The following is a 23,030-nucleotide window of genomic DNA, read 5'->3' as shown; positions in this document are numbered from 1 at the left end:
GAGGAGGAAGAGGGGAAAGAAGGCTGAGGAGAACAAGGCTGTTTTTTCCTTTCCCTTTGTTCATTGTGGTTTCTTTCTTTCTGATTTTTATGATGTGGTTGATTAAAGAAATGAGCACCTGGAACTACCGTCATTAGACGCTTCCTCCTTAGATGTTACTTGGCCTCTCTTCACGTACCCCCACCAGTAACTGACTTGGGGTCTGACACAGTTCCTAAAGAAGACACAGAGACGCCTAGGCTGATTGCATCTCATTCCTCACTAGAGAAATCGCCTCCTGCTTCACTTCAAGTCTCAAATATGTCGTAAAAGGGGACTCTTTAGCTTCATGTAGGGACATAACTGATGATGATGATGGAATGAGAAACTCAGGTCATACATAGGGTGTATCACTGGAAGTGTTATTTGCAAGGAAAGCTGAGTGCTTTAAGGAGTAGTATCATTCCAGGATTTCTACTTTTTAAAAAATATGTTTTTATTGACATCAGAGAGGGAGAGAGAGAAACATCAAAGCTGAGAGAGAATCATTGATCGATTGATCAGCTGCCTCCTGCACGCCCCCTACTGGGGATCAAGCCTGAAACTCGGGCATGTGCCCTTGACGGGGGGAATCAAACCCAGGACCCTTCAGTCCGCAGGCCGGTGCTCTATCCACTGAGCCAAACCTGCTAGGGGCATTCCAGTGTTTCTAGATGAGAGGTTCATGGGCAGAAAACTGATTGGAAGAGGTTCTAGGGGACTTGTTCTTAACTGATACTGTATGCTTGTTTATGGTGGGTTAGAGTGGGGAGGCACTTTACACATACACACACTCGCACACACCAAGCCACTCTATGGTGTACCCCTAAACGAGGCTATGTATTTGGCTGTCTTGCAGAACTAAGTACAGGCCCTGGTGCAAAATAGGCCTTTGAATCACAGCACTTATGATTCCTAATGACTAAAAAGGTCCTATAGGAAGGGGAGATGAAAGATGAGTAGCAGGGCCCGTGTCTTTTTAAGATTGGAGGGGACACAGGAGCAGAGAGACAGACCCTCTCTAACCCCTACCTCAGATCTCCAATTCAGATGCAACAATACTCCCAAACCCATTACTCAGCAGCTATATTTCTGATAAAAATGGAGGAGTCTCTTCCAACAAGCTTGTCTTGATTGTCTTAAAACAAGAACTGCTTACACCCCTCTGTTTCCACTAGAGGTCCTCATGTACTCATTCCTCCTCTTCAACCCCCACCGAAGTATGTATATATTATATGTATGAGTGTGTGTTTATGTGTGTTCACACACACAACATTTACAGAACATACATACACCCTCCCAGCCAGGGCTCTCCCCTCCCCTTTCTTCTACCACCAGGTGTAAAAGGGAAGATTCCAGGAACTCAAGCCTTTGTTATTGTGCCCTATTTCAATGAAGGGTAAGAGGAGGTGTGTGTGTGTGTGTGTGTGTGTGTGTGTGTGTGTGTGGAGGGGGGAGACGGGGCGGGGCCAGGAAGCAGGATGCCAGGGTCCCCAGTTCCTACCAGTAAGTCCCTAGGCCTCTGTCTCTCTCCCTTGCTACGGTGCTGCCCCCAGAATCTTAACTCCAGAACAGATTCCAGAAAGAAGAAGCTGAAAAGATCTCTTTCACCCCTACTGTTGGCCAAGGCCTTCTATACCGCCTGCCAGGACCAGCAGGTAACGTGGGAGAGTTAGGGCATAAAGGAAGGGTGGAACAGACCAGAGTGCTCTTTGCACCTAACCCTCCACCCCAGAATCAAGGGAGTCATCAGAGTTTTGAGAGAAGTGTCCTTAGACTTGGGAAAACAAGTGTGAGACGTCTAGGGTCTGGGCTTTCCTGAGGTGAGGAACCTGGAGGTAAAGGGGGCAGATTTTCTCAAGTAGTGTCAAGTAGTGTGGAGCCCATGGTGGTGGTGGTGTGTGTGTGTGTGGCAGGTGGTGCTTGGGTCTCAGGATGTGGAGTCTGGGACTCTGGCCTCGCTGCTGTGAGATCTCGTGGGTATGCTTTTAGTCAATAGTGGGTGAACAGGAGTTGGGAAGGGAGGTTTCGGATCGTAGCAATTAGGAGAGGGAGAGACGTTGGCTGGGTGGGCAGCTGTCAAACTGTGCCGTCAGCGTCCCGCCCCCGATCTAGTCTTCCAGGGTGGAATGCAGGGAGCGGCTGTGAGTGACTGGAATGAAGGGAAAATAGAAACAGAGCGGGCCCCGGGGCGGGAAGACGAGAAGCGCGGGCTGGATGTGGAGAACGAGGCACAGAGCGGAGCTCTGGAGATACTCGGAAGAGGGGGAAATGAGGTTTGGTGAACTGGAACACGGGCCTCTCCAGACTGGCATCCCGGTGCTGGGGGCCCCGGGCGCGGGCGCGGGCGGGCCGGCGGGGTGAGGGGCGGGCAGCTGTGTCGTCAGGAGAGGGGCGGCCCCGCGGCGGCCGTATCTGCCTGGCCCGTCCCCTCCATCCCAGCTCCGGCTCCGGCTCCCGCGCCCGCGCCGCGCTGCAGCTCCGACCGCGCGCCCTCCGCAGGCAGGTAGAGACCCCGCGAGCCCCCCGCCGCCCGCCCACCCACCCCTCTGCGCTGGAGGGCGGGGGCGCGCGAGGGGACGGCCCCCGGGCTGGGGTAGGGCTGCTGGGCGGCGGCGGAGGAGGAAGCGTGACAGCTGGAGCGGGTTGCCCGCAGGGTTAGCGCCCGGGCGCGGGGGCAGCGGGAGGGCTCGGCCGGAGCCCGGTAGGCAGCGGTCCGCCCAGATCTTCCCCGCCATCTCTCGCTGTCCCGGAGGGATGGTGAAGCTCGGCTCCCAGAGACCCGAGTGCGAGGAAAGTCCATTTTGGATCCTCGACAGCGCTGCACGTTGGAGTAGGCTTCTTGTTTTGGCCTCCTGGTCCCCAACTTACCACCCGTATCTTTTCCACACCTGTCACCGGGGTTCTGAAACTACCTGCGTCTGAATCCCGTTTTTCACCTTAAGTGGAGGAAATGAGCTTTACTGAAGAAGAATCGCAAATATTATTGGGCATCTTCTCACCCTCAGAACGAATGAGCCCACATCCCCCAGCTATGCCAACATCGGAACTTCCTCCTGTACTACACAATGACCCACACACACACACACACACCCACCACCCCCTAATCAAGCAACACTGCCATCTGTGAGGTTCGTGGAGGTTTAACGAATTTTGAGGCTTCAAGCCAAGCCAAATGTTTCCCTCTCAGGGGCTACGAACTAGCGACGGCGATGGGCAGGGAAGAACAGAGCCTCCCTCAGTCCTGGGAAAGAGGAGGATGCAGGTTCTGGTGTGGTTAAGGGGTTCAGAAGTCCAGGTAATCAGTCCTGGGCCCTCAAGGACCAGTGCCTGCCCTTGGGGTTCCTTGCTGGGTCAGCCTTAATGTTGTGGGGGCATAGCTGATTCTTGAGTAATGGTAAACTTATGGGACTTGGAATGTGAGCAATGAGGGTTGAAGGGAAAAGGGAAACTGTAAATGTTAGCACTGGCTTTGGAAATCACATTTATCTTTCGGTTACCAGCAATTTTAGTAGGTAATGTTTAAACTAAGATCTAGAAAACCAGAGGCACTGAGATTTAATGAAATGGACTAAGGACAGGCTGTGTAGAGTCTGCGTGTAACCCTGAGAGGGTTGCACTCTCTCTGGGCCTCACTTTCGTCCCAGCTCTGAGGATATTCTATGATTCTCTGCCTCCAAGTCAACTAACTCTCTCACCCCAAGTTGGAAGAGGCAGGCAGGGAAACCAGAGGAGGGAAGGGAAGGGTGAGTCACAAGTAGCTGGCGGCTGGCAGCTGACCCCACCCTCCCAACCCTAGCAGTCGCCTGGACTAGCCCAGGTTATAGACTCAGGGTTGGGATGGAGCGGAGGACAAACCTGGACTTGTTATAGGTCGTTAAGGTCCTAGGATCCTGCAGTTTGTTGCCTTTCAGCAACTGGGGCAGCTAAACTTTCAGGGGAAAAGTCAGAAGGACGACTGAAAAGATCCCAGGAGTCCTATGTCCAAGGTCCCAGCCCAGGAGTATCCTTGGACCCTGACATTGTAGTTTGCAGCCACCGCCTCACCCTCCCATAGGTAAAATGCAGAATCCTGATACTACATGTCTGTGCCTGACACAGGGGAAGGTATACAATTGGGCCTCACTGCTATTGGGAGTCCCTAGAATTTATGCCTTCTTGGGTCAGATATCATTTTTCCTAAATTCCAGATATGTGTTTCTCTAGGTACTATCCTTGTATTATAATAAAGTAACAAAAATAATAATATCTAACATTTATAGAGTTCTTCTGTGTCGTGAAGTTTACTAAGTATGTTGCATGTATTATCTTATTTAATCCCTACATTGTGACTAATTTCTCTAGGTACCCATTTTATCGATGAGGAAACAGGTTCAGGGAGATGAAATAACTCACCCAAGAGCTAGGATTCTAATCCATGCCTATCTAATTCAAAAGCCCACGCTCTTAACCTCTACTGAATACTAACTACATTTAAGACCTGGGGGACTAGGAAGGGTCATTTTGAAAAGAGAGACAAGAGAGAAGTATTGTCCTATTGTCTCTTGTTTGCTCTCTCCCTGTCACTTTCTCTCTCAGATGTCCTAGAACCTTGGAGCCATCTAAGAATTCCCAGGGGTAATCTGAGTGGCTAATTAAGCCATACAGGCCCCATTAGCCATGAGACTATTATGTATTCATTAGATCTCTTGGCAGTAGAAGTTGAATTATAGTCATTGAAAAGGGCCAGAGAGGTGGAGTCCTTTCTCCAGAATATCAGTGTTGCAGAACCCCTTCCTAAGTGTTCCCAGAGAGCCCCCAGAAGAGGAATGGCATACACATAGAGATGGGCAGCAAAGATGTCCCAAGGGCAGAGGCTACAGAGTAGATTCTTGCACCACCAGAAAAGAAATTCTCATAGGTCCTAACTGCCTCCTTGAGCCTGAACCCCAAAGCCCTAAATAAATGGGCAGAGAGGAGGCAGAAGGTCAGAGCCTTGGTTGGAGTACAATAAGTACTTTTTAACATTATTCATTCATTTAACAAATATTTATTTAGCATCTACTATATGTGCTCCAAATTGTCTCATGGATTCCCCTGACTGTCAAGATGGACACTCTGGCATCCCATTTAATCATATTTGTATTATTATTCTCAAAATAATGACTCCCTAACTTGACACAACTATTTGTACAACCAATATGGAGCACCTACAACATGCTGGGCACTGTTTTCGGTATTGGCTCAGTGGATAGAGCGTTGGCCTGCAGACTGAAGAGTCCTGTGTTCGATTCCCGTCAGGGGAATGTGCCCAGGTTGCAGGCTCAATCCCCAAAAGGGGGCGTGCAGTAGGCAGCCGATCAATGATTCTCTCTCATCATTGATGAGAGAGAGTCCCTCTCCCTTTCTCTCTGAAATCAATAAAAATATAAAAATATATTTAAAAAGAAAGAAACAAAAGATTAAAGAAATAGAATTTAAAAAACAGTAAGTTACATTTTAGAACTTACATTTTAGTAGGAGAAGACAAACAGGAAAGAAAATAGATGGGTATCATGGGTATGAGATTTATCGGGATGATCACTTAGTAAGTTATATAATGTCTAATCACTGGGGTGAAACTAATACAATATATGTCAACTGTGATTGGAAAATAAAAATGATTTAAAGAAAAAAATAAGATAATTTCTAGTTGTGGTAAGTTCTATAATAGAAACAAAGGAAGGAGCTATGCAAAGGAGGGGACTACTTTAGAATGATCAGGGAAGGACTCTTGGAGGAGCTGACATTTCAGCTTTGGCAAAAAGTCAGCTCTGCCCACGAGAATGGAAGGGTGTTCCAGGCAGACAGAACAGTAAGTCTCATGGCCCTGAGCAGGGAAGAACTTGGTATGTTTGCAGAACAGAAAGGAGAGCAGTGAAACTAAAAGGCAGTGTGTGAAGAGGAGAGTGTTGCTCAGTGGTTGAGCATCCACACATGAACCAGGCAGTCAGGGTTCAATTCCCAGTCAAGGCACATTCGGGGGTTGCAGGCTCAGTCCCCAGTAGGGAGCATGCAGAAGGCAGCTGGTCAATGATTCTCTCTCATTGATGTTTCTGTCTCTCACTCCCTCTCCCTTCCTCTCTGAAATAAATTTTAAAAAGTTATATATCTCATAGAATTTTCTTTTAATTGTTAATACAATAACTACTGTTTCTTGAAGGCCTTCTGTATGCCAGGCATTATAGTTGGTACTTTTTATACATTATTTGACAATCCTCACAACTGTGATAGATAGGTATTATTCTCCCCATTCTACAGATGTAATTTGCCCAAATCAGACAGTAGTATCAGAGCTAAAAATAGAACCCAGATATGACTAACCCTGGTTCTGTTTGACTCCAAAACGGTGCTGTACTATGCGGTGCTATACTAATGTGAGATATTGTTATTTCTGTTTTTTGAATCCTCAAGGCAAGTTGCCCTCTGCTACTTGGTCTCTGGGCCAGTGGTCAGTATGATCCACATGATGGCTCCTCTTTGGTCTCTGAGTCCCATAACTAAAAACTGGGGCTCCCTAAACACTGTTAGCCAACCTAGGTGGGTAGAAGGAAGACCCCGGAATCTGAGACTCCCGCATTCAGTTCAACCTTGCGGCAACTGGGAAGCCAGGCAGATAGATGCTCGTCTCTTTCCCCTAACTCCTCCCAATCTCACGTGCCTGGCTTTCCCCCTTCCTCAATCGAGCTCCGCTGGACGCCGGCAAGGCGGGGCCAAGGTTGGGGACCCCGCCAGAGTTGGTTCTGTGTCGCGCGTCAGAAGCGCTAAAGGTCGTTGCGGGGCGTGGGTGGCTCGGGGAGTGGGTGGCAGAGAGGGTCTGGGGACCGAAGCTGGAGGCGGAGCAAAATGGGGTCCTGGCCCGGAAGGCGTGCAGGCAATGGAGTGAGAACCACCCGGAGGGCCGGGACTGTGGGGTCTGGGATGGAGAGCACAGGCTTGGGAGAGACTGCAGAGATTGGGGGTGGCCGGAGAAAAGGTAGAAGCAGGAGAGACACACTCACGAAGACATATACACTGGGAAAGCGGTGTGGGGGCGAGAAAGTGAGAGTGGTCATAGATGGATTAAGACAGACTGTGGGGCGAGGGGAATAAGAGAGCTGGAGAAGGATCCAGAAATGGAGGAGAGAAAGAGATGAGTCAAAATCAGAGACAAAGGACAGACTGTCAGGGGGAGAGACACCTGGAGAGGAACACAAGGAAAGGGAGAGACTTAGGGAGAGACTCAGAGAAAAGGAAAGAACAGAAATAATAGTGGGAGTGGGGAATTAACTGAGTAGTCAACCAGAGAGACTATGCTGGCTCTTTCAGCCACATGCTCTTGTCATCCTCCAGACCTACCCTTGGAAGTGTACATCCAGGCGCCATAAGTACTACTGCCAAGCTGCCTTTGTGGCCATCCTTGAGAAAAAAAGAAAGATGGCCAAGGAGAGGGGCCTAATAAGCCCCAATGATTTTGCCCAGCTGCAAAAATACATGGAATGTGAGTCTTTCTCTCAGTCCTTTAGTTCTGGAGACCTTACCCCAGAGAGCTCCTCCTCTTCCTTCAATTTCCCTCTCACCCCCAGTTTTCCCAATGATCTTGAACCAGTCAGCTCCTAAGATATGCCTATGACTAGGAAAGGGAGGAGAGGGAGATGGGGAGATGTCTGGGGTCTCAGCTCTCCATCTACCTTCTCTGAACCTTGACTGCCTGCTCCAAACCTCAAAGATGAAAAAATAGGGGTACCACTTTGGAGGATCTGAAATGTTTTTCTCTTTTGTATTTCTGTGTATTTCAGATTTTCTTCTTTCTTCGTCTCACTTGAATCTTTTTTCCTGTTCGATGTCTGGGTGGGACACTGGCAGAGGGCAGGGAGAGCTAAACTAGACTAATGCTCTTCTTTCACTCTCTTCACACCTTAGACTCCACCAAGAAGGTCAGTGATGTCCTAAAGCTCTTTGAGGATGGTGAAATGGCTGGATATGTCCAAGAAGATGTGAGTGGCAGCTGGTAAATCTTTTCCTGGACCAACTCCTCCTATCTTTGTTTTTTGCTACACCATTGGGATCCCCAATTTCCAGGGATTATTCTGGGCCCACCCATGCTCTCTTCCCTCGAGATACCCCAACATTCATTGTTACTGCAGCTATTGCTTTAGGGCAGTGGTCGGCAAACTCATTAGTCAACAGAGCGGCAAACCGTGGCTCACGAGCCACAGTTTGCCAACCACTGCTTTAGGACAAAGCAAGAGATTCTATTAATTCAGGACTCAACCTAAGAAATTATACTCCTTCCTTGGATGCTTTTCAATTCTGCACTTACTGTCTCTGTCCCCACTACTCCCAATTCTTCAATCCCCAACTCCCATCCTGCAGACTCCCCAGGATAATAGTTGCTCTCATCATAGGCCATTGGGTATGAGGGATTCCAGCAATTCCTGAAAATCTATCTGGAAGTGGATGATGTTCCCAGTCACCTAAGCTTGGCACTGTTTCAATCCTTCCAGACTAGTTACTCCTTAGAAGAGACTGTAAAAAAAGGTATGGTCACACAGGTTGGGAATGGGCCCAGCCTTCTGAAGAAAAGTCATGGGTTTTGGGGTGAGAGTTTAATTGAGTCACATGTTGGGGGTAGGGTTAGGGGTCAGATGTAGAGGTTGGCCTTGCTGGTATCTGGGAGCTGGAAGAAGGAAAGTTAAAGGGAAGAGTTGGGACAAACAAAGGAAAAGAAAAGAGCCAGAGTGGAGGGAGCCTCAACCTCAGATTTGCTGTACTTTCTGTAACCAGATATGGTATGTCTCAGTGATGTCTCCTGCTACTTTTCCCTTCTGGAGGGTGGCCGACCCGAAGACAAGCTAGAATGTGAGTTGCCATTCTGGACTGGGGAAGGGGAAAAAAGGTGAGGGGAGAGAGGGTGTTCCCCAGTCTTCCTTCCCTAATTTTTTCCGGATTCCTAAAGACTGACAGGGCCCGACAAAGGTGGGGCCAGAAAGTGGGCCCATTTTCTCTGTTCCCCCAGACTCCATATACCTAATGCCATCCACCATAGTCACCTGAGTTCCTATGTTTTGTACATTTTCATGTAGGTGGCCTGGGGTGTTCTTGGGATATAAACGGTGTGTAGTATCTCCCCTATCAGGTTCACTGAGGGTGGAATCCAGACCTGTTTCCCCTCCCTTTTTGCCTCCTTTTTCAGTCCCAAACCCAAGGTCTGGGCTCTTCATCTAAAAGGTTTCTCCCTATCTCTTTGTTTCCCCTGTATTCTATTATGAATTCTTTGGGTATCCCTCACAAACTGACCCTGGCCCCCCTAAAACACCCCACAGTCACCTTCAAGCTGTACGACATGGACAGAAATGGGATCCTGGACAGCTCAGTGAGTTGGGGGACCTGTATGCTGGGCAAGGGAATATGTGTCCATTTGTCTGTGCCCTCCTGTCCCAACTCTTCCAGGATCTTAAGAAGCAGAGGAAGCTAGAGGGAGAAGTTGAATCCTGTAGAACTAAATTTGGGAGTAGGTCCCAAGCTCTTGACCCCTAAAAGAGGAGGCTGGAAGCATGAATTGAGGGTGCAAACATATGAACACACATAGACTTAGCATAGGCACCTGAGAATGAGAGATGGGTCTGGGGTGGAATCCAAGAACTCTGATTTCTAGAGAATGGTTTGAATGGTGGTAGTGAGGTGGGATATGGCTGTGGCTCTCACTCTCTTGGCCCACAGGAAGTGGACAAAATCATCACACAGATGATGCGAGTGGCTGAGTACCTGGATTGGGATGTGTCTGAGCTGAAGCCGGTAAGGCAGCTCTTCCTTCATGTCCCTTCTTGTGTTTTCTCCCTGGTGAGTCTACTTTACCCTTGACTAGGATGGCTGGTCTGGGTGTCCTAGGGGGCCATGGAGAGGTGTCAGGTCTGAGGGGCCACTCACACCAAGAGTCTCCCCTTTCTCTGCTCAGATTCTTCAGGAAATGATGAAAGAGATTGACTATGATGGCAGTGGCTCTGTCTCCTTAGCTGAGTGGCTCCGGGCTGGGGCCACTACGGTGCCACTGCTAGTGCTGCTGGGTCTGGAGATGGTGAGTAAGAGAGACTTGTGAGGATGGTTAAGACAGCTGCCTTGGGTTGTGCATGCCAGAGGTTGGTTCTCTAAGGGCTTGGACACTCCCTAGCATTTACTGTGCCCTCCTAGACCCTGAAGGACAATGGGCAGCACATGTGGAGACCTAAGAGGTTCCCCCGACCAGTCTACTGCAACCTGTGCGAGTCAAGCATTGGTCTTGGCAAACAGGGCCTGTGCTGTAACCGTGAGTGATGGGGCCTGGGAGTGTGGGAGCAGAGGGGCAGCCCCGCTCTCTGTGGGAGCATGGCACTCTGAACTTAGTGTAACCTGGGTTTGAATTCTGACCTCTGCCACTGACTAGTTATGTGACCTAGTTAAGCCTTAGTCTCCTCAACTGAAAATGAGATCATTGTGAGCACTAAATAAGTTGTTGCAAGAAAAGTGCTTCATCCAGTGCATGTACCTACTATCAAGTCTGCAATAAAAATTAGTTGTTATTATTGTTGTTCTATCTGGGCCTCCTTTGGATCATCCAACTCAGTTATTGGCACATGGAGGGGGTAGGGTAGTCATGCAGTAACAATTGCTCTCTTAGGGGGAAGAGTGAGCAAAAGGCATAGGTCTTGGAAGTGAGCCCCCACCCCAAACTTTAATTATCTACCATACCGTCACAGCAAGGGATTATATGTCTTATTTCAGTAAGTGATCCTACCTCACCCCCAGGTAAGGAGGAACTAGAGAGAGGGGCTTTAGCTAAGGCTCTGACCTTCTTCCCCCTTGCCCAGTCTGTAAGTACACCGTTCACGACCAGTGTGCCATGAAGGCCCTGCCTTGTGAAGTCAGCACCTATGCCAAGTCTCGGAAGGACATTGGTGTGAGTGACCCCCATGCCTACCCCATCACCATCCACAGCCTGGCCCCAGCCCTTGACCCATTGCTGCCCTCAGCCCTTCCCCACTCCTTGCTCAGACCCTCTCAGACTGGGATTGCCTTTCTCCCCAAGGTCCAGTCACATGTGTGGGTGCGAGGAGGCTGTGTATCTGGAAGATGCGACCGCTGTCAGAAAAAAATCCGGATCTACCATGGTCTAGTTGGGCTGCATTGTGTGTGGTGCCACCTAGAGGTCAGTTCGGAGGCTTTGTATACAGGCTGTGCCTTGGGGCCCCTGCTTAAACTGCCCTCTCTTCTCTGCTAGACTCTAGTCTTCTATGCCTCCCAGACAGCATATCCCTTACAGCCCCTAAGGGCTCTCTTTTCGGTACCAGATCCCCAAGTTGAGAAGGATGAGGTTCCCTCCACGATCTCTCCATGCCCACTTTGTCTTTCAGATCCATGATGACTGCCTGCAAGCTGTGGGCCATGAGTGTGACTGTGGGCTGCTCCGGGATCACATCTTGCCCCCGTCTTCCATCTATCCCAGCGTCTTGGTGAGACCTGTGGGAAGCGGCTGGGAGGGGACAAGAGTGCTTCTCCGGTTTAAAAATACACATACACACAATGCCATTTAGAGCCGAGAGCCTATACTTTTAGGACTCAAGTCAAACTCTCATCTGTTTAGGGATTCACACACAATCCAGTTTTCCTTCCCTTTGCTTCCCTTCCTAGGCCTCTGGACAGGAGCATAAAAGTAGCAAAACAAGCCAGAAGACCGTGGATGATTTAAATTTGAGCACGTTTGAGGCTCTGCGGGTACAAGGCTGAGAGGGTTGGGCTTCATGTGGTGGGGGGTGGTTTTCCTTCACTGGAGCCCTCTTGTGGGGAATGAAGTGGAAACCTGGGGAATTGTGCCTGCTCTCCACCCTGGTAGAGGGAAAAAAAAATATTTTGGGGGAATGACAGCTTTCTGCCCCTGTCTCCAGGGTCCATGTGAACTCTAACAAAACCTTGCGTTCCTTATCCTTGTTTTCTTCCCCCATGCAGATTGACCCTGTTGCTAACACCCACCCACTTCTGGTCTTTGTCAACCCTAAGAGTGGTGGGAAGCAAGGAGAGAGGTGAGAAAACAATACTGGGTCTTCTGAGATGGAGGGAGAAGACCAACAGAGATTTGGAATCTGTGTGTATGGAGAGGACTTTCCTTGAGGAGGACAGCAAGAAGGTGGGGTACAGAAACTCCATCCCCTGCCATGAGCTTTCCTTTTTCCATCAAACAGGGTGCTTTGGAAATTCCAGTATCTGCTAAACCCTCGACAGGTGTTCAACCTCCTAAAGGATGGTCCTGAGCCAGGGTGAGTGTAAGTTGGGAGCTATATCACAATGTTTGTGTGTGTCTGCCTATCTGTGTATGTTGAGAGAGCAGGAAAGATTGCATGTTGGGAGGGAAGGGCCAGGGGACCCCTAGAAACCAGAATTCAGAAAGCTGTTTTTACTAGGGTCACTGAGTATTCTCTCCTCTGAGTGCTCTGCCTCATCATTGTTCTGCTCTCAAAGGTTGGAGATACCAATTTCTCCCTAACTACTAGGGAGTGGCTATAAACTATCCCCATTATACCTTTTCTCTGCCCTTAATAGAGATAAGTCTTTTGACATAGGAGAAGGGGATTATAAAGAAAGTCCAAAATAGAAGTAATCTGCCTGCCCAGGAGTTGGGTAGCCTCATTCCAGTTATCGTTCCTCATCTTCTCTTTCACCTTTTGTCTCAGGCTTAGATTCTTCAGAGAAGTTCCCGATTGCCGGATTTTGGTGTGTGGTGGAGATGGCACAGTAGGCTGGATCCTCGAGACCATTGGTCAGTGCATGGAGCGCTCCGGGCAGGGCACTCGGGCAATGGCCTTCCAGAGCTAACTCCCTCCATGCATCTCCTCACCTGCCTCCCCAGACAAAGCCAACTTGCCTGTTGTGCCTCCTGTTGCTGTGTTACCCCTGGGCACTGGAAATGATCTAGCTCGTTGTCTAAGATGGGGAGGAGGTAAATGATTAGAAATTTTTTCTTGGGTAATGGATGGAGTTGGGTTGGAAGGGAAAGATACCTAGAAAACATCCAGGCGTCTGGTGTACAAAGAGGGTTGGGAAGAAGAGGCATAGATGGGTGGGTACCAAAGTGGATTGTCCCAAAAGAAGAGAGCTTTGGAAGGAACAAGGATCACAGTCTGAACTTAGAAGGGTCGAGGGTGATGGTTCTCTTCCCTATAAATCTAAACATCTCTTTCCATTTCTCCCAACCAATTCTTAGGGCCCAGAGCATCAGGGAAAATGGGGGTAGAGGGAGAACAATGTGGGAATAAGAAAGGTTGTCTAAGAGCTAAGCCAGCTCTGGCGGGTGTGGCTTAGTTGGTTGGGCATCATCCAGTGCACAGAGAAAGGTTGCTGGTTTGATTTCTGGTCAGGGCACATGCCTGGATTGCAGCTCGATCCCCAGTAGGAGGCATGCAGGAGGCAGCGGATTGATGTTTCTCTCTCTCTCCCTGTCCCTTCCTCTCTCTCTCTCTCAAATCAATGAAAACGTATTTTTTAAAAATATGTAAGTCAGATGCCGAGTGATGGAACTAGTAGGGAGATTTGCCATGACTCATCCATTCATTCAACCAGTTAATCAGGTCATGTATTCATTCATTATAATTTCTTCCCAAGTGTATTGCAAGTCTTCTAACTGCACTCCCATTTCTAGACTTTTGCTCCCTTAAAAGAGAAAGAGTTGCCCTGACCGGTTTGGCTCAGTGGATAGAGCGTCAGCCTGTGAACTGAAGGGTCCCAGGTTCGATTCCAGTCAAGGGCATGTACCTTGGTTGCAGGCACATTCCCAGTGGGAGGTGTGCAGGAGGCAGCTGATCGGTGTTTCTCTCTCATCGATGTTTCTAGCTCTCTGTCTCTCTCCCTTTCTCTCTGTAAAAAATCAATAAAATATATATATTTTTTAAAAAGAGTAAGAGTTGAAGAGGTCAGTGTGGGGCAGGTTGAGTTTGAGGTATCTTGGAGTTGAGATGTTGGATTCAAAGTCCGGCTCTGAGATGTCACAGGAGATTATAGAATAGGGGTCTGCTAAGGAGAATAAAAGTGTTTTAAGTGGAAGAAATTATGTAAAACCATTGGAGCCACCAAACAATGTGGTGGTGCATTAGGGGAAAGTGTGAGTCATTCATTGTGACTGGGACATAAGGTGCGAAATGGGAAATGGGGAGAAAGAGGTCTGAGTTTACTAGAGTCCAGATTATGGAGGGTCATGAATGCTATGCTGAGGAGTTTTTAACTTCATCGCTCTGGAGACTGCAAGCTGACAGTCCACAGAAATTATTTGTATTGTCTACCTTGCATCCTTTTAATTTTTTTGACTTTGGTTATTTCTGAGAAGTGGGTTATGTATTCTTCAATTCCCCACAATCCCTGGGCTTCCTACTATTCACTCATCCACTTTACCTTTCTAACAACTGAGGCATTTGAATGTGCAATCCCTGAACCATAGGGAGCTCTTAAACTCATGAAAGATATATATATATAAAATATTATACTCTTGTCCTGCTGGTGTGGCTCAGTGGTTGAATGTCAGCCTATGAACCAGGAGGTTCCATTCCCGGTCAGGGCACATGCCCGGTTGAGAGCTCAATCTTGTGTGGGGCGTGAAGAAGGCAGCCAGTCAATGACTCTCATCATCGATGTTTCTCTCTCCCTCTCCTTCTTCTTTGAAATCAAGAAAAAAATATATTTAAAAATAAAATAAAATATTATACCCTTTCTATATAAAATACTATTCCAGAAATTAGGAATATCTTTTAATACATATTACAAAGTAAATTTTTGGCCAGATTTTATTTATTTGTTTGTTTTATTTTGAGTTAATCCTCACCTGAGGATATTTTCCCATTGTTTTTCTTTTTAAAATATTTTTATTGATTTCAGAGAGGAAGGGAGAGGGAGAGAGAGATAGAAACATCAATGATGAGAGAGAATCATTGACCGGCTGCCTCCTGCATGCCCCACACTGGGGATTGAGCCTACAACCCGGGCATGTGCCCTTGACTGGAATCGAACCTGGGACCCTTCAGTCCGCAGGCCGACACTCTATTCACTGAGCCAAACCGGCCAGGGCCCCATTGATTTTTTTTAGAGAGAGTGAAAGGAAGGGGGAGAGACACAGAGAGAGAGAGAGAAACATTGATGTGAGAGACACATCGATTGGTTGCCTCTAGCACGCACCCCAACCAGGGCCATGAGGTAGCAGCCACAATGTTTGGTAACTAATGGCTTGTGGAGGAGGAGGTGAAGACCAGTCTAAGACATTTCCTAGGTCTGTGGACACAGCAGATGAGATGGCATTTATTAAGATATGGGATACAGCCAAAACCGGTTTGGCTCAGTGGATAGAGCGTTGGCCTGCGGACTGAAGGGTCCCGGGTTCGATTCCGGTCAAGGGCATGTACCTTGGTTGCGGGCACATCTCCAGTGGGAGGTGTGCAGGAGGCAGCTGATCGATGTTTCTCTCTCATCGATGTTTCTAGCTCTTTATCCCTCTCCCTTCCTCTCTGTAAAAAATCAATAAAATCTATTTAAAAAAAAAAAGATATGGGATACAGGAAGAGGACCAGTTTAAGGAAGAAAGATTCATTTTTAGACATGCTGCATTGAGGTGTCAGTGGAGTACCCAGATAGAAATGTGTGGTGGGTAGTTGGAAATCAATGTTAAGAATTTAGAAGAAAAGTCAGGGCTGAAGATACATGTTCGAGAGTCATCTGCTCCTGGGAGGTAATTGACATCCGGAGAACAGAAGAGTTACCAGGAAAAGAGTTAAGAAGAGAAGGTGGATGAGGACAGGAAGATCCTGGTAATCACCCTATTTAAGGTTTGAGCAGAGGAATATGAATTATTAATGGAGTTGTATTAGTGACCTGTTTCTGCTATAACAAATCACCACAAACAGTGGTTTAAAACAGCACAAATTTATCATCTTAATGTTCTGAGGATCAGAAGTTCAAAATAGGTCCCACTGCACTAAAGTCAAGGTGTTGGCAGTTCTGTGTTTTGTTTAGAGGCTCTAGGGGTCCTCTTTTTACTTATAAGGACCCCTGTGATGACCTTGGGCCCACCTAGATAATTCAGGATAATCTCCCCATTTTTAAAATCCTTAATTTAATCACATCTGCAAAGCCGCTTGCCATGTAAGGCAACATATTCACAGATTCTGGAGATTAGGATGTGGACATCTTTGAGGGGCCATTATTTTGCCTACCGCAGAGACTAAGAAGGAGCAGTTAGAGAGGGTCCTCTGTAACTTAGAGAGTGCTATTTTAGAAGCCAAGTGAGTAATTTCATGAGTTAAAATAAGAACTGAAGATATACTATTGGTTTTGGCAGGAATCGTTGGCAATCTTTGCCAAAAGAGTTTCAGCAGGGTTGTATGGTGAAAGGCAAATTACAGAGGGTTGAACCATCAATGGAATGTGAGGAAGTGAAGACCCAATTTTGTAATCTTTTTCTTCCTGATTACAAAAATAATACATGCTTGTGGTAAAATATACTTCAAACATTTTGGATATACATGCCAAGAAAGTGAAAGTTCCCTGTAATCTACTCCCTAAAGTTTTGGAGTCTATTTCTACATGGTTTTCTTTCTAGAGACATACTAATCTATTTAAACAACAAGGTGGTTTTACAGATTTACAGATGCTTTTCTTCTTTTTTTTTTTTTAACTAAACAGTTCATCTTGGTTGTCATTATATTTCTTTTTTAAAAAAATATATTTTTATTGATTTCAGAGAGGAAGGGAGAGAGAGAGATAGAAACATCAAATGATGAGAGATAATCATTGATTGGCTGCCTCTTGCACGCCCCCTACTGGGGATCAAGCCCACAACCCAGGCATGTGCCCTTGACTGGAATCAAACCCAGGACCCTTCACTCCTCAGGCCAACACTATCCACTGAGCCAAACCTGCTAGGGCTGCCTCACTCTTTTTTTTTTTTTTTTTTTTTTTTAATATATTTTATTGATATTTTACAGAGAGGAAGGGAGAGGGATAGAGATCTAGAAACATCGATGAGAGAGAAACATCGATCAGCTGCCTCCTGCACACCTCCCACTGGGGATGTGCCCGCAACCAAGGTACATGCCCTTGACCGGAATCGAACCCGGGACCCTTCAGTCCGCAGGCCGACACTCTATCCACTGAGCCAAACCGGTTTCGGCTGCCTCACTCTTTTTATTACTGAATAGCACTATGCTTTGTGAATGTCATTATTTATTTTTTTATTTTGAGAGTATGCTTATTAAAGTTAGCATAGTGAAATGAGGAAGGGGTTAGGAAAGAAGAAGCAACAGGAGAGAGACTAGGCAAGGCTGCTTTAGCTCTCTAGAACTGTTATAGGAAAAAAAGAAGTGAGCAAGGTGGGGCTGTGTTCGCTCACTGGAAAGTCAGAGAAAAGGGGGCCTTGGAAACAGGTTCAGAGGGTTAGCCCAGGAGGAGCAGCTGCTGCCTATGGCTCCCCTGATTGCAAGTCTTGTGGGGACTGTTAGAGTTTAGGAGAGGGATACCTTTCGGGGAAGAAAAGCATGGATGTGCTCCTGGGAAGGAAAATGCCTGTCATAATTTATTTTACCAGTCCCCTACTGATAGATATTTGGGTAGCATTTAGTCTTTTACTACAAACCATCTGCAGTGAACACTGCACATCTCTCTCTGCACACAGATGTGAGAATTTCTCTAGGAGAGATTTCAAGAAGTGAAATTGCTGGCTCCAAGAGCATAAAGATTTGACACTTGATTAGTTATTTTCTTAAAAAATAATTAGTGCTTGCTTGAGCAGTATCTATATATATATATATAAAAGCCTAAGCGACCAAACGACTGGTTGACTGGTCACTATGACATGCACTGACCACCAGAGGACAGACGCTCAATGCACAGGATCAAGCTCCCTCCTGTCTGGATTGGGCCTGCGGGGATCAGGCCAAAACCGGAAGTCCAACATCCTCCGAGGGGTCCCGGATTTCGAGAGGGCGCAGACCAGGCCGAGGGACCCCACCAGTGCACGAATCCGTGCCCTGGGCCTCTAGTATATACTAAAATTGGAATGATACAGAGAAGATTACCATGGCCTCAGTGCAAGGATGACACACAAATTTGTGAAGTGTTCCATATTAAAAAGAAAATAATGCATCAGTACATTTTCACTGTAAAAAATTTTGAAAAGTGAAATGTGTAAGTCGTCACATATAAGTCTCTTTTTCCTTACTCCTCACCAAATTCCACATTCCTCCCACTGTTTCCTATTTGCACTCATTTTTCTGTTTTCACATGCACACGCACGGAACTTTTAAACAAACATAAATGGGATCATGCTACCCAAATTTTTCTGGTTCTTTTTTCATTGCATAATGTGTCTTGGAGATCTTTCCATGTTAGTACCTATCGATTTCATTTTGCGTTCAGTAGCTGCACATTATTTCATGGCATGGATTTGCCACCATCTATATAACCTTCCCTTACTGATGGGCATTTAGATTTTTTCCAATTTTTTGCTCTTTTAGAAGTACCTCAGCAAACTTACTTGTATATTCATTGCTGTGCACATATGTGTTAGTTTCTGTAGGTGAAATTCCTAAAAGTGGAATTGCTATGTCAAAGGATATGTTTTGATAAAATTTGATAACATTTTGATAAAAATTGCCCAATTGCCTCCCAAAAATGAAATAACAATATATGCTCCAGCCCTAACTGGTTTGGCTCCGTGGATAGAGCGTTGGCCTGCGGACTGAAGGGTCCCAAGTTTGATGCTGGTCAAGGGCACATGCCTGGGTTTCGGGCTCGGTCCTCAGTGGGGGGCGTGCAGGAGGCAGCCGATCAGTGGTTCTCTCTCATCATTTATGTTTCTGTCTCTCCCTCTTCCTTCCTCTCTGAAATCAATAAAAACAAAAACAGAAACAATATATGCTCCAACTAACAGCAAATGAGAGTGCCAGTTTATTCACAATCTCTTTAACACTTGATTTTCTCAATCTCTTTATACTTTGTCAATCTGAGCATCTTTAATATGCATATTGTCCACTTGTATTTCTTTTTTTAAATATATTTTATTATTAAAAATATTTTTTATTGATTTCAGAAAGGGAGAGAGAGCAAGCGATCGAAACATCAATGATGAGAGAAAATCATTGATCGGCTGCCTCCTGCACACTCCACACTGGGGATCAACCCGCAATCCAGGCATGTGTCCTGACCGGGAATCGAACCGTGATCTCCTGTGGCCAGGCTTAAATATATTTGTATTGATTTCAGAGAGGAAGGGAGAGGGAGAGAGATGGAAACATCAAATGATGAGAGATAATCATTGATTGGCTGCCTCCTGCACGCCCCTCTACTGGGGATTGAGCCCGCAACCCAGGCACATGCTCTTGACAGGAATCAAACCCCATACTCTACAGTCCACAGGCTGACGCTCTATCCACTGAGCCAAACCAGCTAGGGCTGTATTTCTTCTGTGATTGGCTTGTTTGCCTTATTTGCCAATTTTTCTATTGACTTTATAAATATAGAATTTGTAAGCTTTTTTTGAATGTTGGGGAAGTTAATCTGTTGTCTGTGCTGCAGAAAATTTTCCTCAGTTCGTATTTTGTCTTTGTTGTTGTTGTTGCTGTTAATCCTCACTCGAGGATATTTTTCCATTGATTATTTTAGACAGAGTTGGAAGGGTGGGGGAGAGACACAGAGAAACATTGATGTGAGAGAGACACATCAATTGGTTGCCTCCCGCACATGCCCTGACCAGGACAGGGGATTGAGCCTGCAACTGAGGTACATGCCCTTGACGGGAATCAAATCCAGGACCCTTCAGTCTGTGAGCAGACAACCGGTAGGGCTTTTTGTCTTCTTCTTTTTTTTTTTTTTAAGTGTGTTATTTATTTAACCATACAGAAGTTTTTAATTTTAATATATTTGTGTTAATCAGTCTTTCCCTTTCTTGGCTCCTAGCTTTGTATTATGCTTTAGAAAGGACTTTTCCACTCAAGATTGTTAAAGCATTGTGCTTTCTTCTAGTACAAATTCTGCTTCCTTTTTTTACATTTAAATTCTTTGATCCATCTTGAATTTATTTTGGTATAAGGAGTAACTTTTACACCCAGCACCATTTATGGAATAATCTGTCTTTTTCCTACTTACTTGAAATGTCATTATATACTAAATTTTCATATATACTTCATTCTATTTCTGGGCACTCTGTCCTTTACTTTTTATTCTATTTACTGTTATTACACTGTTTAGACAGAGAAAGTGTCAAGGAATGTGAGAGAGAGAGAGAGAGAGAGAGAATAAATTTTCCCCATTCATCACTCATTTTAACATTTTTCTGGCTATCTTCTCTAGTCTTCCAGATGAACTTTGGCGTTACTGTTAGATGAGTACACACTTTGGGAACACTCATCCTCCATGACAGTGTGGAGAAAGGGTCAGCAAGGTCCATGTCCAAGCACCCTTCCCTTCCACTGGCAAGGGCTGGGAGGGTCTGCAGAATCAGGGCAGAGGATCCCTGGGAATTTGTGGAGCTAGGAGCTAAGAGGAGGTCCCTCTGGACTTGGGGCTGAGTACTAACCTGTCTTCTCCCCCCTCCCTAGGCTATGAGGGACAGAATTTGGGGAAGATCCTCAAGGATTTAGAGACGAGTAAAGTGGTACATATGGATCGATGGTCTGTGGAGGTGATACCCCAACAAACTGAAGAAAAGTGTGACCCAGTCCCCTTTCAAATCATCAATAACTACTTCTCCATTGGTGTGGTCAGTGGAGTGGGCATGGGGGAAGAGAGGAAGTAGGGGTTAAGCAGACACAGGCTGGAGGAGGGCAGACTTGGAAGGTAGAGGTTAAGGAAGCTGTACACAGGAAAATTTGGGGTGGGGCCCAGTGGTGTGAGTTGCAAGAAAAGAACATGAGGCATACTGCTCCCAAAGGGGGAAGTTGAAAGTTCTGTGCTGAGAGGAGGCAGGCCTCTGATCTTATATGCCCTGAACTCCCCAGGATGCCTCTATTGCTCACCGATTCCACATGATGCGAGAGAAATATCCTGAGAAGTTCAACAGCAGGTGAGAGAAAGTGGGGGTGGGGGTAGGTATACACAGTGGCAGGGACCAGTTGTGGCCAAGTGTGACCAGAGCACTTATATGGGCAGTGACATCTCTAGGAAAGCCCTCAACCCAAAGGTACCCTATTCTGCATGGGTATGCAGTCAGGAGGTTGATGCCTTTCCCTGTCATTGCCAACTGCATAATTTGTCCCTTCCCTACTGGGTTTTGTGTTGGGGCTGAGACAGAATGAAGAACAAGCTATGGTATTTTGAATTTGCCACATCTGAATCCATCTTTTCAACATGCAAAAAGCTGGAGGAGTCTTTGACAGTTGAGGTGGGTATGATGAAACCTAACCCTACATCCTTTTCTGCTTTTTATATCTTAGTTTCTCCCTACACAGGTGCCTCAAGAACTTACAATATTCTTGAACCTTTGCTTTGACCTCCCAGCTCTCCAATTTTGAATTCCCAAGTTCTCAGGATATATCAGTCCCTATTTCCCTTCATCCCTTGAAAAACTCAAAATCATGGCTTTCCCTGTTTGTCATTTGGTGGAGGAAGAGGTCACGCCCTTGATTATGTCATGAAGTAAGGATCTGTTTTCTCCTCCCCTCAGATCTGTGGGAAACCACTGGATCTGAGTTCCCTATCTCTAGAAGGCATTGCAGTCCTGAACATTCCTAGCACGCATGGTGGATCCAACCTCTGGGGTGATACCAAGAGACCCCATGGGGACATTCATGGGATCAACCAGGCCTTAGGTTCTGCAGCTAAAGTCATCACTGACCCTGACATCCTGAAAACCAGTGTACCAGGTGAGAGGAGCAGCTTTGGAAGTGGAGTGAGCGGGACTAAAGGGAAGGTGTGACTCTCTCTGAAGGCACCCTGCTTCTGCAAAACTTATCTCACTACTTTCCACCCCCAGACCTAAGTGACAAGCGGCTGGAAGTAGTAGGGCTGGAGGGTGCAATTGAAATGGGCCAGATCTATACCAAGCTCAAAAATGCTGGACGTCGGCTGGCCAAGTGCTCTGAGATCACCTTTCAGTAAGGAAAACTCTGGCCAGGGACTCTGAGGGAAGGAGTTGGGCTGGGAGCACCTGGGTCATGGGAATGGTGGGAAGGGGCTCTACTAGGAGATCTCAGTGCTAAAGGATCTGAAAGCCAACATAAGAAACAGAGTTTTGGTATTTGATTGGCAAGGAAATCTCCACCAATCTGCCTTGGCCTCCCACAGCACCACGAAAACCCTTCCCATGCAAATTGATGGAGAACCTTGGATGCAGACGCCCTGTACAGTGAGTATTGCCTATGCCTGCCAAAAATTGAACCCTCAGGCTCCATGGATCCTAAATCTCCATTCTATAGCTTCTTTACTTCTTCCTGATGCCTGAAGTTCCCCTGTGCACCATTCCTCTCATACCCTGACTTCTCAGCCCCTGGCCATCCTACTATGAATGGCTTATCTTGGATCCCAGCAACCCACCCTGAACCCACGGGTCTTCCCCCAAATCTCTGCTGCTGCAGCCCCAAGACACCAGGTTCTGCATCTGAACATGCCCCCTTCCCTTCCAGATCAAGATCACCCACAGGAACCAGATGCCCATGCTCATGGGCCCACCCCCCCGCTCCTCCAATTTCTTTGGCTTTTTGTGTTGAGGGGGACACCTCAGCCTCCAAGCCAGCCTTGAACCCACCTCCCTGAACTGTACTCCATAGGCTCTGTATACTGCTGCCACACCCTCCTGCCAGCTCAGGGCAGTGTTCCTTCACCCTTACAGTATTTATTATCCTGCACCACCTCCACTATTTCCCACGCATATGTGTGTGTGCGCGCGCACACACACACACACACACACACACACACACACACCAAACTCATACATTGCAAGTGCCTCATCTGAATAAAATGACTTTTTTCCCCTTACTGGGATATCTGTTAAGTGAGTGGTATACCTCGTTCCT

At 46.8% G+C, this 23,030-nt stretch overlaps 1 protein-coding gene across 6 annotated transcripts; it reads left to right on the top strand.

The window, feature by feature from the left end:
* The first annotated feature begins 1,484 nt into the window (after positions 1-1,484).
* DGKA (diacylglycerol kinase alpha) lies at positions 1,485-23,006 on the top strand. Of its 6 annotated transcripts, none has more exons than XM_080660655.1 (24): positions 1,485-1,676; positions 7,369-7,516; positions 7,939-8,012; positions 8,424-8,556; positions 8,803-8,877; positions 9,342-9,391; positions 9,739-9,813; positions 9,974-10,093; positions 10,207-10,321; positions 10,863-10,951; positions 11,081-11,200; positions 11,406-11,504; positions 11,683-11,766; positions 11,998-12,071; positions 12,231-12,305; positions 12,720-12,805; positions 12,896-12,985; positions 20,619-20,779; positions 21,018-21,082; positions 21,310-21,400; positions 21,683-21,881; positions 21,992-22,112; positions 22,303-22,363; positions 22,641-23,006. In XM_080660655.1, the coding sequence occupies exons 1-24, from the start codon at positions 1,500-1,502 to the stop codon at positions 22,722-22,724; spliced, it is 2,466 nt and encodes an 821-aa protein (XP_080516781.1). In that variant the 5' UTR covers positions 1,485-1,499; the 3' UTR covers positions 22,725-23,006. The 6 variants fall into 6 exon arrangements, with proteins under 6 accessions (XP_080516781.1, XP_080516786.1, XP_080516783.1 ...); XM_080660660.1 differs by lacking the exon at positions 1,485-1,676 and adding an exon at positions 2,414-2,524; XM_080660657.1 differs by lacking the exon at positions 1,485-1,676 and adding an exon at positions 2,437-2,524 and having other exon boundaries at positions 20,619-20,674.
* The last annotated feature ends 24 nt before the right edge of the window (positions 23,007-23,030 follow it).

Source organism: Plecotus auritus (assembly GCF_963455305.1).
Source record: "Plecotus auritus genome assembly, chromosome: 3".
Lineage (NCBI taxonomy): Eukaryota > Metazoa > Chordata > Mammalia > Chiroptera > Vespertilionidae > Plecotus > Plecotus auritus.
Note: the sequence above shows the minus strand (reverse complement) of the source record. Positions and strands in the feature narration are given on the sequence as shown.